This window comes from Hoplias malabaricus, chromosome 8 (assembly GCF_029633855.1).
Source record: "Hoplias malabaricus isolate fHopMal1 chromosome 8, fHopMal1.hap1, whole genome shotgun sequence".
In the NCBI taxonomy this organism is placed as follows: domain Eukaryota; kingdom Metazoa; phylum Chordata; class Actinopteri; order Characiformes; family Erythrinidae; genus Hoplias; species Hoplias malabaricus.
Genome location: NC_089807.1, coordinates 14,312,351 through 14,328,244, shown reverse-complemented (window position 1 = coordinate 14,328,244; position 15,894 = coordinate 14,312,351). Strand labels below are relative to the sequence as shown.

Below are 15,894 nucleotides of genomic sequence, written 5' to 3'. Positions count from 1 at the left end.
TAAAATTACTTGGAATAAAATCTTTTTATTTTGACTTTAAAGTAAGAAGGTTTTTTCCCCTTTGTTCTGTGAAGGTACTATTTTGGAGATATATGCTCTCTTTGGACAGAGGCAAAATAAAAAATACACTACAATTAAACAATCTCTAAGGGCATGATTAGATAGATAGATAGATAGATAGATAGATAGAAGGAAGGAAGTTGAGATCATGGAGTCTGTGTGTGATTGGCTCTGACTCAGTCTGTGATGCCGGTGGACGTACAGATTATGTGACGTAGAGCGTCAAGCCGCCCGCGGCGCGTGCAAGGCCTGTCAGTGGGAGGAAGCGTTGTGTGTGTGTGTGTGTGTGTTTGAGAGAGAGAAAAAAAGAGAGCGGGGGAGATACAGAGTGTGTATACGAAAGAAAGCGGTGAGGTCATGATTCTTACAGACGAGCAACAAAATACAGGTTATTCCTCTTGTAAATCTTGCCCCGCTCCTCTGTGAAGGGTCTGTTAGGTGGTGGACACTGCGCGCAAAAGAGCCGCCGAGAGCAGGTAAGGAAGCGTTTGAAGAGGTGGAGAGGTATTGTTTAGCTGTGGGGGAGGGTACAAGCACAGGCTACAGCACAGCTGATTCTCATTCAGATGAAAGAAAAAATGTAACCACCTTTCTGCTACAGATATCGGAGATAGCGTGCTGTTTTTTATATAATACGCGTCATTAAGAAAAACTCGGTTCTTGGGGCGGATTTAGCTTTAGCTTTAGACACTGGTTTGCAGGCTAGCTAAGGCTAAATGACAAACGACGCTCTTGGAGCCTTCTTTCCATCCAGCAGCTTACTCCCGGCTAGATTCAGGCTCTTCTCTTTGTGTTAACGAGGACACTGGCATTAAAAACGCACTGGTCTGTTGTTTAGTTTAAAAGATACATGATTTATCTGGTTTAGCCTTTGTAGCACAAACCGGGGTACGTCCCCTAACTAGTGTTGACAGAACAGACTGAACGGGACAGTGAAGTCTGCTCTGGTTGAGGTTGTTGATCTCCAGCACTCTGCTACGCCTACATGCCATCAACTGATTGATCTTTTGTATTGATCTTTCAGGCCAGTATTGATCTTTTGAACCGTTCATTAGAAAGATTTCCCTACTCAGCTCAAGCACTGAAAAGCACCAGACTGTATTGCACCTGCTGGTTCGAGAGCAGCTAACGTTATGGCTCTGCTAGTCTTAACGACTAGGCTGGTGTATTGAGGACATTGCTGTTTATATGCTGAACTCTTTTCTGTGTTTAGGTCTTGAAGGACCAAAACACATTAGGTCATTAGCACTGTGAGTGGTTATATTTTGTGTTGACCTTGGCTGCATATTCTCAGTATATTTTGAACAGTTTATTATGGTGTAATTATGTTGCCTGGTGTGATGTAATTATGCTGCATAGGCATAAAGAAACGTTAGATTCATATTAATGTTGCCATTAATCTAATACATGTCTATTAGTGGCATTTTAGGAAACTTGTATTTGTTCAAAGGCCCATCAGAAATGGTTTCCTGGCTGTGCTGTACTGTACTAACCAATAGCTGTAACTTCCTTAACCCATATTTTGGTGAAACAGTGATTTATTTATTTATTTATTTTTAAATATTTCCTAAATATCGGTTATTTCCTGGAGATAATTATTCCAGTACTGAATTATTCACACAACAGTGTTTTCTTGTTAATGTGATTGGCCTGAAATGACATTTTTCACATGTTTATCGTCAGCACATCCTATTTTTGATGTAGCTGTATTGGTGAGTGATAGTATCTGTTCCGTAGCAATACCCGCTGTAAATAATACACGCAGTGATGGACTGGAATTTAGTTTTATTCTTTCTGCTAAGGTTTTGGGAGAATTGTTGTGTGGAAATGGAAATTGCTTCTTTCTTGTCAAAGATACATTTTGATAAACAGGTTGCTGTTTTTTTAATAATATTTCTTTATGTCTGTCTCTCTAATGCCTGAATTACTTTTTCTGGCATACTCATAATATTTTCCTTAATTTATCATTGCTTAGGGTCTAGGTCCATAAACAACGGTGTTGTATGTATGTTAAGACATCAGTTTGCCTGGACTTCATCATGAATAAAAACAAAAGGGAGAAGGAGTTTTACAGTATAGATGTGGGGGATTCAACATTCACTGTTTTGAAGCGCTATCAGAATCTAAGACCTGTGGGCTCAGGAGCACAGGGAATAGTCTGGTATGTACTTTTGCTTGGAGATCTATCATCAGTCTGAAACTGAAAATCTACACTAATAAGTCTCAGAATGTTTATTTTTGACCTATTTGTCCTTTTGCCCTTATAGTTCAGCATATGACCACCACCTTGAAAGGAATGTTGCTATTAAGAAGCTTAGCCGACCATTTCAGAATCAGACACATGCCAAACGAGCATACAGAGAACTGGTGCTGATGAAGTGTGTGAACCATAAAAACGTAAGTCTTTTAAAATAGCGATAACTATGCAGTAGGAATTTGATCATTGGTTAGTGTTGCAATTATTCAGTTGTTATTTGTTTGCTGAACTTAGATTGTGATATGTTTTCAGATTATTGGCCTGTTAAATGTTTTTACACCACAAAAAACATTAGAAGATTTCCAAGATGTGTGAGTATTCAGCAAAATATCAGTGTTCCCAGTCATTGCTCAAAGCTGAAATTGCTTATTCTTAAGGACAATAAAAATGAGAAAAATCTGGACCATGGCTCAGTTGCTCCAATTGTCTTGCTTTCTCTGTCTCTCTCCATCTCTGTTTCTGTCTGTCTGTCTCTCTCTCTCTCTCTCTCTTGCTCTCCCCCCCTCACATGCATGGACTCCCCCGCCCCTCTCTTTTTTTTTTCTCTTGCATCCCCCTTTACACCCGTTTTTGCCACTCCTTCTCCCTCCCCACCAACCCGACAACAGTTACCTAGTAATGGAGCTGATGGATGCCAACCTCTGCCAAGTCATTCAGATGGAGCTGGACCACGAACGGCTGTCCTATCTGCTGTACCAGATGCTGTGTGGAATTAAACACCTCCACGCTGCAGGGATCATCCATAGGGTCTGTGCTCTGTTGCCTAAAAGGAAACACTGTCATACGGAGCCGATGTTGCACTGAGGGCAAAAAGCTTAATAATCAGTTAAGGTGAGGGAGGGGGAGGGGCTCCATCCCCAGAGCTGAGTACAAAAACCTCCAGCTCGTCCTGCTTGCTGCTGCTGCTGCTGACTGCATTGCGCTGGTGAGGCAGGAACGTGCTGCGAGGATCAAGGAGGGAAGCGATAGTCCAGAGTAAACAGTTCTCTCGTCTAACACACCATCAGGAGGCAGTATTGATTTTTTTCAGGAGAGTGGAGTGTATTTCTTTAATAGGCAAAGTAATTTTTTTTTAGGATGAATTGTGTCCTGGCAAGGTCACATGCTTTCCTTTATTAATGCAGGCTAATGATTTTATTGATTGATTGATTTATTACAGAGTTATTTCAAGTACAGCTGTGCTAAATCAGATCAAGGCAAAAGGAAACTGACAAATTACTTCAGGATTTTTTATTAACAGAGCGTAAAAAGTAAAAAAAATAAATAAATAGATAAAACCAAAAGGGTCATTATAGTATAGCAATTTATATTTATATTGATTGTTGATACGGTGTATGTTTTCATATACATTTCAGTGTATACAAGTTAGATTATTATTATTATTTTTTTTTTATCATCAGGAACAAGCCAATAGACAAATTACATCAAACCTCCAAGTATAATACGAATTCAGTATTTAAATGGTCTGCTTTTTCTTTTGAGTACACTACTGACACTTTAATGTTAACTAGCGATTTATAGCTGTGTCCTCTAAACCAAAGCTGCTCCCAAAGGTGACATTGCATTCCCTTTTACAGAGATAATAATATTCATACTAGAAGCTTCCTAAATAGGTCTTAGTTTTTACCCCATTTCCTAGACCTGTACATCAAAACACGCTAAATTAACTATTTTACCCACAATGCAGTTGTCATTGCTTAGATTGTTAGAAGAATAAAAAATACTGAACCTTGGCGTTATAGAAAAATATTCTTGCAGATTTATTTGAAGAATTGAGAATGCACATACTAATGAAAAAGTATTATTACTATTTTACCTTAAGACTAGTTATTTGGCTCATATTGCTTTTAAAGTAAAACAACAAATTCAGTATGTTGAACATTTAAAGGTCTGAAAGATCTTCCCACAGTTGGGGTAACAGCCACTTAACCAGTCCCACTTTATAACTTGTGCTCTTAAAACCCATATGCTATACAATGTGTGACAAATTAGTACAAATGTCATTACTCTCACATGTTATTTTTGGCAAAATGCATTAGCTTTGTATATTTATTCTTGAAATGTAATGTGTGTTGCTTTACCCCGGCAGGACCTGAAACCCAGTAACATCGTAGTCAAATCGGACTGTACCCTGAAGATCCTGGACTTTGGCTTGGCCAGAACAGCAGCCACTGGTTTGCTGATGACACCATATGTGGTGACACGTTACTACAGAGCCCCTGAAGTCATTCTGGGAATGGGATATCAAGCCAATGGTCAGTGCTGGTGACAAGCAACAGAATGCCTTGTTGGCACTTCTTGCAGATGCTTAACTGCAAACATCATCCTCATCATGCATATCTCATTTCATGCTTTGATAGGCCACTCCTTTGCTTTCATTAACCCAGTAGCTTTATGGGTTTGGTATAACGTACAGTTTTACTGGAGATGCTGCATGGTTTGATGATTTTGCAAAATCAGAATGTCAAGTGTGAGTGCAATAAATATGTAAACCAACTAACAGCTACTACTTCCTGCTGATTTGCTGCTTAACCATCTTCTCTCTTTCCTCTTGCTACAAACAATTAGTGGACATTTGGTCTGTGGGCTGTATTTTGGCAGAAATGGTTCGTCACAAAATCCTTTTCCCTGGAAGGGACTGTATCCTTGTGGTGCTCTTGGTAGTTTATCACTTTATGTTGAAGTATTTTTAGAGGCAGAAGAAGATTCAGAAACCTGTAGCTCATCTGTCTCTAGTGGGCATGTTTACTTATTAAATGTAATGATCAATGTGTTATTGCAAAAGGGACATGCACACAATTAAGATATCTTTATAATTCACATAAAATTACAGTGAAACATCCATTTATTCTGTGTCACTTTGGGGGTATAAACATGGTGGAGTAAATGATGCTTTTAAAACACTGACAATGTAATTCTACTTTGATAATATGCTGCCTTTCCCATCTGTCATTTTCCATGGGGGTCAAGTAGACAGTCTGGTCCCTTCTGTAGAATGTGTTGATGAGGTGTAGATGAATTCAAAACCAGGGGACTGTTCCATAAAGCAGAATTTATGAATAAGCTAAGAAACTTAAGACCAGAGACTAGAACTGTCCAATAGGCATGTGCCTCAAAGTTTCATCAATATTCAAATGTTAATAATGCACAAAAATGTAAGTGCTTCATGTAACAGTGATTTCATGAAAATGAGTGGTTTTTCATGAAAAAAAATTACATGCTATGAATCAGTGTTTTATTTGGTTTGTTTATTTTGATTTATTCATTCATATGTTCATTTATGGAAGATGTGCAGTTGGATCATGTGAGGGTCTTTTTTATCTTTTTTATTTTATTTTTTTATTATATTTTTTTTCCCTTTTTTTTCAGTTAATGTTTTTAATTCTTCTCGTTCATTCAGAAAACAAAAGTTGCCTTTGAGACTTAGCAACATTTGCTTGTTCAATTCTCATGCTCATGCTTTCTCTACTCATTCACTCTTCATATGTTTTAGGTCTGTCTGTTTTTAGTTGTTTGTGTGTTGCATGCTAATTTCATTTTCATTTCATTTTTTCAGTTGATGTCTGGTCTGTTGGCTGTATTATGGCTGAAATGGTCAGAGGTAGTGTGTTGTTTCCAGGCACTGATCGTATCCTTACCTGTTGTCTACTTCATTCATCTTGTGCCATTACCTATTTTACACAACACTTCAGGCACAGTTGCCTGGATATTTAGCCTTTTGGGGCAAGGAATATAAACTACACAATAATAAATCAAGAGCTGATCAGCATAGATACTCTGCAGTATCTAATACTTGTTTGTCATGGACTGCAGTGACTGATTCTCACCGAAAGTGTTTCTGAAATGTTTTTTAGTCATCCGTCTGACAGAACAGACGTGCCTTCTTTTTTTTCAATCCCTATTGACGCTGCTATATACGTGTCTTACATCCGTCAGAAGCCAGCCTTGTCTGTCCTGCTGCATTTTTTTATAGGTCAAGTCTCTGTTTTATTCCCCACTTGCCTGGAAAGAAAAGCTGCTATTTCCAGCTGAAGCACAGACAGAAGAGAAATGAGTGGGAAATGGCATTGATTGGATGCGCAGTTGTTTGCTTTTGTTGTGCTTACCTGTCACTGAGGCATACTGTGTGAATTCTATCAGTTTAACAAGTACATAATTAAGCTTGGGTTTATTTAATAGTAGGGCAGGTTGAAATCCTCATGAACATCATGTACATTCATCATTCCCAGCACAGCTGTGTACCTTGTTTCTTTGTGTAGAAACCATGTTTATCTCCTTGTGCCATGTCGCTGTCTCCCTTATTTCTGCAATCAATTTTTTTTACTTTGAGAAATTGACTGTTTTTCTTAACTATGAAATCTTAAGATATTGATCAGTGGAACAAAGTTATTGAACAGCTGGGAACCCCATCCCAGGAGTTCCTGATGAAGCTCAACCAGTCTGTAAGGACATATGTAGAGAACCGCCCCCGCTATGCTGGATACAGCTTTGAGAAGCTCTTCCCTGATGTTCTCTTCCCTGCTGATTCAGAACACAATAAACTGAAAGGTACATGGTGGCTTAGGCTAAATCTATACACCCCCCATCCCCCACCCCTCAAATGTGAAGTGTTCTTTGAGCCTATTGTGCATATATTGAAATACAGATATTTATTGTGGTAACAGTGATCATTCATCAAGAAAATACATTTTCCATAACTTTGAATGTAGTCAATCAGCTAAAACATGATGCTTTTTAGGTTACTTCAGCTACAAGGTTATTTTAACTATTGTGAATTTTCTGCAGTCTGTACACTGTAGGTGATTGTTAAAGTTACATCTAATTATATGGGTATTAAATTAAAATATTAAATTTCAAAGTCACTGTTTATAGTAGAGTTATGATCAAAATTAGAGAACAATTAGGGATAATTGGTGTTGTTGCTAATCTGGCATATGTAAATTCCTTAATTATCTTACAAATCTTTTTTTTTTTGGCAGCATTCATAAAATTTTCATGATGGTGAGACTCCCTAAAGTGAACCACTAACAACAAGTTGTTTTGTTGAAGGTCGAAGGGATGACACTTTTACCCACTACAAGAGAAAGTGGTTGTTCAAAAATGTATGATTTTCAGAATATGAAAGCTTTACTATGTCGCTAATACGTTTATGACCCCCCAAAACTAGTTGTCTTATGTCATATGGAAACTATTTGTCTAGATGAAAAACAAAACAAAACAAAAAAAGGGTAGAGAGATACTTGGTTGGGAACTTATACAACCACATGGCAAGGTGAAATCTAATGTCATAATCTCTTTTGGCAACACATGGTTACTTCCCTACAAACATCTCTCAATCAGGCAGTCGTTTTTGGCAACTAAGTTATGACAAACAGATCCTTTACATTTGCTGAACTGTGAAAGAGACTGTGAGAGGAGTGTGAGAAATTGCTGAAATTATTGAAAGCTGTAACCATCACATTTCATTTCTAAGATTATTTTCTGCAGCAATGATTACTGTTATTTGAAAGTGACTGAATTTGAATGTTATTTTTTCGTTTCCCCTCAGTTTTTATATAGTTAACTTTTTAAATGGGATGAGTAGTGACTTTAAAACTTAGGAAAATATAAGTTTTTATCTTTACTATATGTTTAAATATGTGATTCAGAAAGAAATACTGCAAATAAAATACATTTAGCTCTATATCTTAGATATTTCCATTGACCCTGTTTAATTTGAATCAGTGTGGCACAGTGTGTGATATGTTTAATCAAATAATTGTACCATTGTAGTATTTCATGACAGCTTTTAAACGTGGTTTGATTAGTATATTGTGTGTGTATCAAAATATTGATTATAAATACAGTGGGTTAAATAAGTATAAGTGCACATCACTAATTTTCGAAGTAAATATGCTTCTAAAGGTGCTTTTGACATGAAATTCTCACCAGATGTCAGTATTGAATGCATTTACTGAAGTTTATTTAATACTTCGTACAAAAGCATTTGTTGATGATGTAAGCTTCAAGACACCTCCTGTATGTAGAAACTAGTCACATGCATTGCTTAGGTGTGGTTTGGCCCATTCTTCCTCACAATCACTCTTCAAATCCTGAATCTTCCATGGGCACCTTCTATAAACTCTGAGCTTTTGTTCCTTCCATAGTTTTTTAATTCATTTCAGGTCAGATGATTGACTGGGCCATTCTAGTAATTGTATTTTCTTTCTCTGAAACAAATTGAGTGTTTCTTTGGTTGTGTGTTTGGCATCATTGTCTTGCTGAAATGTCCACTTTCATTGTCATCATCCTGGTAGATGGCAGCAGATTTTTATCAATACTTTCTGTAGCTCTCCACAAGTGGCCCTTGGCTCTTGGACAACTCTTCTGATAATTATTTTCACTTCTCTGTCTGAAATCTTGTTGGGCGCACCTGATTGTGGCCAGTTTATGGCGAAATTATTTTTTTTCCAATTCCGGGTTATGGCCCCAACAGTGCTCACTGGAACCTAGTTCAGAAATTATACTTTAACCAATGCCATCAGTATGTTTTGCAACAATAAGGTTGAGAAGGTCTTGAGAGAGAGCACTGGTTTTACCCATCATCAGATGTTAATTGTGTGGAAACTTGGTAATGACACACCTTTTTATTGGCAATCAGTTGAACCAGCAAATGATTTGCACTTAGTAGCAGGATTGGTTTCTAATTACTGATAGATTTTAACTGGTGTCATGACTTTCCATGGTTTTTTGCACCTCTCTTTCTTCATGTGTTCAATACTTTTTTCAAGTGTCGTTTGTTATTATTACACACAACTTGATTTATGGACATCTGTGGTTTGATTTCTTTGCATGTTTGGATTGGATGGGTTGTTACCGATATCCGGTGAGAATTTCATGTCAGTAGCACCTTTTAGAAATGTACATGTGACGTGTTTTCGTTATTGTGAGTAATCATACTTACAGATTGCATGATGCTGTGTTTTAGCAAGCCAGGCTCGAGACCTGCTTTCCAAAATGCTGGTAATAGATGCTTCAAAACGCATATCTGTGGATGAAGCCCTACAGCACCCATATATTAATGTGTGGTATGATCCAGCAGAGGTAGAGGCGGTGAGTCTACACATACATACAGAGTATAAGCCATTGTTGCCTAATGTTCCATTCAACCTTGTAATATCCTATGTGGACTTATTTAGTTAGATCACTGTTCTGCCAATTGTGTGTTTATTACCAGTAATAACACAAAGTAGAAATATATTGTCTAGTCATCATTAAATGACAAAAATAATGCCGTTTTATTTCTTGAGAAATGTATTATTCATAATGGTAGCTTTCCTTTCTCTTCTCTCTTCAGCCCCCTCCAATGATCACAGACAAGCAGCTGGATGAGAGGGAACACACAGTAGATGAGTGGAAAGGTGTCAGCCTATATTCCTTTTTCACCATTAATATTACTGTGTGAAACCTGATGCAGATGAATGAGCCACATTTCAGTATGAATATCATTTGCCCTCTGCACATATAGTCAGAAGCCTGTCTGATGAAGTCACCTGAAAAGTGTTAATGAGCCCCCAGGCATGTTTAAATAGCTTATGTGTGTTACTTTATTTAGAAAGACAGATATTTCTTTCGAATCACATGGGGAAGGTACGTAATGGCAACTGGAACCTTGCCTACTTCCATGATATCTCTCTCTCTCTCTCTCTCTCTCTCATATCTCTATATTTTCTCATCAGAGTTGATTTATAAGGAAGTGCTGGACTGGGAAGAAAGGATGAAAAATGGTGTGATTCGAGGCCAGCCACCTCCTCTAGGTTAGTGAAGATGATTTGTCCTAAAATAATGTTAGTAAAGGTAAATAAAACTTCAAGGGCATTAACAAATCACACATTTTCTCTGACCAATCATTCATTTTATCAGCTCCACTAACCATAAAGGAGCACTTTGTAGTTCTACATTTACAGACTGTAGTTCACCTGTTTCTCTGCGCATTCTTATCCTCATTTCACCTTGCTCTTCAATGGTCAGGACCCCCAGAGGATCCCCACATAGCAGGTATGATTTGGGTGGTGGATCATTCTCAGTGCTACAGTGACACTGGCGTGGTGGTGCGTTAGTGTGTTGCACTGGGACGGATGATTCAGACACAGCAGTGCTGCTGAAGTTTTTAAACACTGTCCACTCTCTGTCCACTCTGTTACACACACTTACCTCATTGGTCCACCTTGGAGATGTAAATTCAGAGACAGTAGCTTATATGTTGACGCACAATTGGTCGTCCTCCAGCTGTTGGCTGAAATCTTTTTGTTGGTGGACTGTTTAAAAACTCCAGCAGCACTGCTGTGTCTGATCCACTTGTACCAGCACAGGACACACTAACACACCACCACCACATTAGTGTCATAGCAGCCCTGAGAATAAGCCACCACCCAGCAGGGTGAAATGGGGATAAGAAAGTATACAGATTAACAGGTGGTCTACAGTCTGTAATTGTAGAATTACAAAGTGCTCCTTTATGGTCACAGGTGCTGATTAAATGGACAATGAATGTAAATACATGGTAGGTGATCCTAATCCTGTTAATGTTTAGAGTTTTGAGTGTGTGGTCTCCTTTATCTTGATTTTAAAGACTTTCTTGAAGCTACATACACACCAGAAACAAAATTGATATATCAGATGTTTGTACATTGTTAAGCCAACAATTGGCTATTTTTTTTATTGATGCAACATATGCCAGAAATTGTGGGACAGAGTCATTTGGGAACTGAGGATACTAATTGTTCATTATTAATTTTCTTTAACTGCTTTGAATGAAATAACACTAATAGTTAAAGTTTTTTCAGTTGCTCACCTGTCCATAGTCGCTTTTGCTTGATTCTCTTTATCATGGTGCAACATGGGAGACAGGTCTGAACTGCAGGCCAGTCAGTCAGGCACACTCAGTCTTTGCTTACGAGTTCATGTTGATGCAGCATGTGCAGAATGAAGCCTGGCATAGTCTTGCTGAAATAACCTTGAAGTTTCCAGGAAAATAGGTTGTCTTGACAGCAGCATATGTCTCTCTAAAATCCCAGTGTTTGCATAAAGCTCTTTGGAAACCTCTCACATATACAGTTCGCTGATGCGTCCTCCATACAATGAGAGATGGTCCCTTTTGTCACTAGCACGACAAAACACAGCGTACATTTTTCATGAAAACTAGCTGAAACAGAGACTCGTTATAACGGCATGGGTTTCTGTTGTCTTTTAGATCATCAGAGAGCTTGGGCACAGAGCTATATGGCTTTCTCTTTGTGTAATAGAGGTTTAGGTTACATTCCTTGATGCAGTGGTGTACTCCCAAGTCCATGTGGCTATATTTATCACTCTAGCATCATTACAGATCCTTATGCAGTACTATCTGTGGGCTCCAAGGTCATATTCAAGTGTTTAGCCTTGCCATACATTGAACTGTTATTTCTCCAGATTTCTATAATCATTTCACAATATTACAACAGTACAGTAACTGATAAAAGACATATTTCTTTGAACTATTTAAAAGGTCTCTCATGCAGTTTTGCGTAAATTGATGAGCAACTTATTTTGTTTGGCTTGCAGAGTCTTTGGTGAATGCCATTTTTATATATCTTTTAAATTCACCTGCTTATAGTGTAATGCTTCAAAAGAGTCACTAATTTTCTGTGAATGTTTAACTTTTAATTTGCTTGTACCAGCTTGTTTGGAATATATTTTACACGTCATATTCCAATTGGTTTTTTGTTTACAAAACAAGTTGGTTGAGTAAGACATTAATAATCTTTTCTTTGTACTTTTGTCAGTTTTGTTTAATTTTCAAGAGACATCTGGAATGGGATTTGCCCAAAATGTTTCACTGACCAATGATTATTTTTGGTATATACAACCCATGAGTTTGATGCCTGCAACACAGTTAAATTTGAGATGGGCTAAGTAAGAATAAAAAAATTAAAGGAATATTCAACCAAAATTTAAAAAAAAAAAATGTTTAAACAGTTACACTCACGGTCCATTCTCTCAGCTCCACTGACCAGGCAGGAGCACTTTGTAGTTCTACAATTACAGACTGTTCATCTCTTGCTCTGCATACATTATTTGCTCCCTTTCGTCCTGTTCCTCAATGGTCAGGACCCCCACAGAGCAGGTATGATTAAGATGGTGGATCATTCTCAGCGCTGCTGTGACACTGAGGTGTTTGTGGAAGTGTGTCCTGTGCTGATACAAGTGATCAGACACAGCAGCGCTGTTGGAGTTTTTAAAGCCCAAAGGTTGTCTGTGCTGGACAGAGAATAAGTATCCAGCCAGCAGTGTCTTGTGTCCACTGATGAAGGACAAGATGATGACCAACAATGTTGGTGTGTGTTGCAGTGGTTTGAGTGGATCAGAGATGGTATTAAACTATTTAAACCTAACATCTGAATTTTACTGACATTGATATGTCTTTATTTCTCTATATTGTTTTTGTGAAACACAATCATGAGCACCAGTCACTGGAGGGATTTTTAACTGCAGTGAGAAATGTTTTTGATATTTTATTATGTTGATATTTATTTATCCAATTCCTGTAGTCGGTAGCTTCCTGTAATTCATGGGCTCTTTTGGATGACAGTATGAAAAGTCTATGCATGTCCTCAGTGATTAACATCCGTTGTTCCACTTCTCATACAGTGTATAAAAAATACCTGCGTGTGATTATGACTGATCTATGTATTTCTCATAGCACAGGTGCAGCAGTAGTGAATGGATCCCCTCAGCCCTCCTCTTCCTCCTCCATCAATGATGTGTCTTCTATGTCTACAGAGCCCACGATGGCCTCGGACACAGACAGCAGCTTAGAGGCCTCTGCAGGACCCCTTAGCTGCTGCAGATGACTATCACCCTCTCCAGGAGCCTCTGTGTGTGTGGCATGGTATCAGATTTAGGCCAGTCAGATTGCTTTTCAAATGTCAGGTGTGATATTATTTGCATCCCTTCAAAATGGGGAAAAAGTGTTTTTTTTTTTGTTTGTTTTTTGTTTTTTTAAATGGCTTTTTTATGTTTTTTCCCCCCATCCCGGTACATTCTGACAAGAAGCTCCAACTGTGCCTGGCTATTAATCTGAATACTGTTGGTATGCTCACTCAGTTCCTCTTTTTATAAGCTTAGATAAAAGCATTTGCCATATTGTTCTAGAAGGATGACCTCTAAAAGCTAAATTGTGAATATATTTTTTCAGTTTATTTTTCTGAGTGGATTTGTTTTTGTTTGTCTTTTGTGGGATTTTGAGTGAACAAAAATCTAGAAATCTAGAAACATGCTCCATGTTAGTATTTTCAACCTACAGATGCTGATGTAAGAAAATATAAAATAATGTATAAATTGATATCAGTGTAGTATATCTATTTAAATTTTTTTTTTTTTTTGGTAATATTTTTATTTTTCTTCCAAATCCTGTCCATGATGGCTTCTTCTAGTTTTGGGTTTTCCATGATTCTTACCTGGAACATTTTATTTTTGATCTGTACAGTTTTGCTACAGCAAATAATCATGCATATCATCACAAATATTTTATATGTATTGGTTAATTTATTGGGCGGTGTATGTTCTTATTTTATTTTTGCTGCTATTGAATATTCTTGAGTGATTGACTGATGAAAACAAAATTGTGCATTTCAGCCTCATTTTCAAACACTAAGCATTCAAAGTTTTAAACATGGTTTTGAATGTCTGGAGACATTACTTTTTAGAAAAGTTACAATAATTTTACAAACCAGATTTATTTCTTATATTCATAATTTTTCTTAATGACATAGATTAATCTCAGTTTGTGTGATATGAAAGGTAGTTCAGAGATATTCAGCCAAGTTCAATATGGCCCCTTACTCACTATCACCTACATTACTCATGATGAAGTGCACTGTTAAGAAACAGCTTTCATGAGGGTAGTGAAAGATTTTGGACACTTCCAATAACTTATGGTGATACAGTGGGATTGAGGGCACTGAAATTTGTGCACTGTATTCTTTAAACACTGCTACAAAATGGCCAAACTCAAAAATAGTGGTATACATAGTGAGTAGAGCACTTTTTTGGACATGCCCTTAGAGTAAACAAATGCTGTTCTGCATAGAGAGTGGCCTCTCTTCAAATCATGAACAAATGCATTCATAATGTTGTATGCAAAAATTGAATTATTTCTACACTGGTTCGCACTGGCTGAGTGTTTATTTTTGTGAAACGAACCAAAACAGAAAAGAATTTATTTCCATATTCTTTAAAGTTGTGTTTATTTATATTTTTTATCAGGTAAGAAATATTTGTAATGGCAGGTACTGTAAATAAATGTTTGGTGTTAACAGTACAATTATATGGATTTACGGTACGTAAATTGGTGAATGTTTGGGCTAGAGTTTTTGTTCCCCAAAGATGGTTATTCTTCTTTGAGCAGTGTTTTTAAAAGTAAGAATGTAAATTGGATGTTAACTTAAGAATGGATGGTTATGAATCTCATGCACACAGGAGGTTTGGTGTGTTTTTTTTCTAAAGCGATTTACATGAAAGGAAACCCCTTAAGGAGATTTTGTTCTTGGTTATTTCTAATTTTAAGTGCTCTTAATAATAACGGTAATGATGATCTTAACCTTTTTGAGAATTTGTGTCTGCTCTTATTTCAATTACAAAATAAATTCAAATTTTCAATAAATTTCATTAAAAGCTGTTACCCTTGTATTACATTAAGGCAGTGGAAAAAAAACAGGATCAGCTTCAGTAGAATTTGAACTACCTCACTACCTGCTTGTTTGATACCCATCACAGCCCACTGTTTAGGAGCAGTATCCCATCTGATATTTGTTTATTATTTATTTTTAAAAGGCATTATTGCTAAAATGATGCTTGTGTTCTAGTGTCATGTGTACAGTGAATATGAATGAACTGTAAGAATGTGTGTGCTATGTCTGTTTTGTTAATTATCCATGTGGTTATGTGTTTAGTTTGTCATATTTTTATTTTATTTATTTATTTCTTTTTAGTTTATATGCGATTTTGGTTGAAAGCTTCTGCCTGGAATTAATGCGATTCATGCCATTTCTGTCTGAGATTGTTGAGTAAAGGAGCTGTTTGTAAGTCGTAGCAAATAAAAGGGCCTTTACTTACTTTTCTTATAATCCAATCTAAACCTCAAGCAAGCTGTTGACTCACCTCACTTTTCCACATTTCCATTTGGGTCTCTGCTTGTGGCATTCATAATGGAAGCAACCACGTTTGTCACATTGTGAAAATTCTGGTTTGATTTAACAGGATTTTGAAAACTAAATGGACACCTATGACATCAATAAACATAGTAAAACATAAATCTTACATGTAGCTCCTTTAACTGTCCATGATGTTGGAGAAAAGTCTGTCAGCAGTGGCAAATGTCCAAAATATATTCAGAAAAGCTGAGACCATGTGAAGATGCTGGCTTTGTAATACTCCACCGCTCCAGTCAGCACAGAGCACTGTACCATCTGAGTGCCCTGAAGTTCAAGTGTTGTAACCACTGACAATAAAAAGTTCACATTTATTTTGTGCTTTGTATCATTTTCGTGTTATGAATTTTC

The 15,894-nt window shown here is 37.2% G+C and overlaps 1 protein-coding gene across 6 annotated transcripts; it reads left to right on the top strand.

Annotated features, from left to right (window-relative positions):
* Nucleotides 1-231: 231 nt before the first annotated feature.
* Nucleotides 232-15,848, top strand: mapk8a (mitogen-activated protein kinase 8a). 6 transcript variants are annotated; one of them, XM_066679747.1, is made up of 12 exons: nt 232-536; nt 2,036-2,221; nt 2,328-2,457; nt 2,570-2,628; nt 2,926-3,064; nt 4,407-4,572; nt 5,874-5,945; nt 6,683-6,865; nt 9,285-9,409; nt 9,654-9,717; nt 10,036-10,113; nt 13,115-15,848. In XM_066679747.1, the coding sequence occupies exons 2-12, from the start codon at nt 2,064-2,066 to the stop codon at nt 13,183-13,185; spliced, it is 1,245 nt and encodes a 414-aa protein (XP_066535844.1). In that variant the 5' UTR covers nt 232-536; nt 2,036-2,063; the 3' UTR covers nt 13,186-15,848. The 6 variants fall into 6 exon arrangements, with proteins under 6 accessions (XP_066535844.1, XP_066535843.1, XP_066535845.1 ...); XM_066679746.1 differs by lacking the exon at nt 5,874-5,945 and adding an exon at nt 4,886-4,957 and having other exon boundaries at nt 233-536; nt 13,040-15,848; XM_066679748.1 differs by having other exon boundaries at nt 234-536; nt 13,035-13,181.
* Nucleotides 15,849-15,894: the final 46 nt, after the last annotated feature.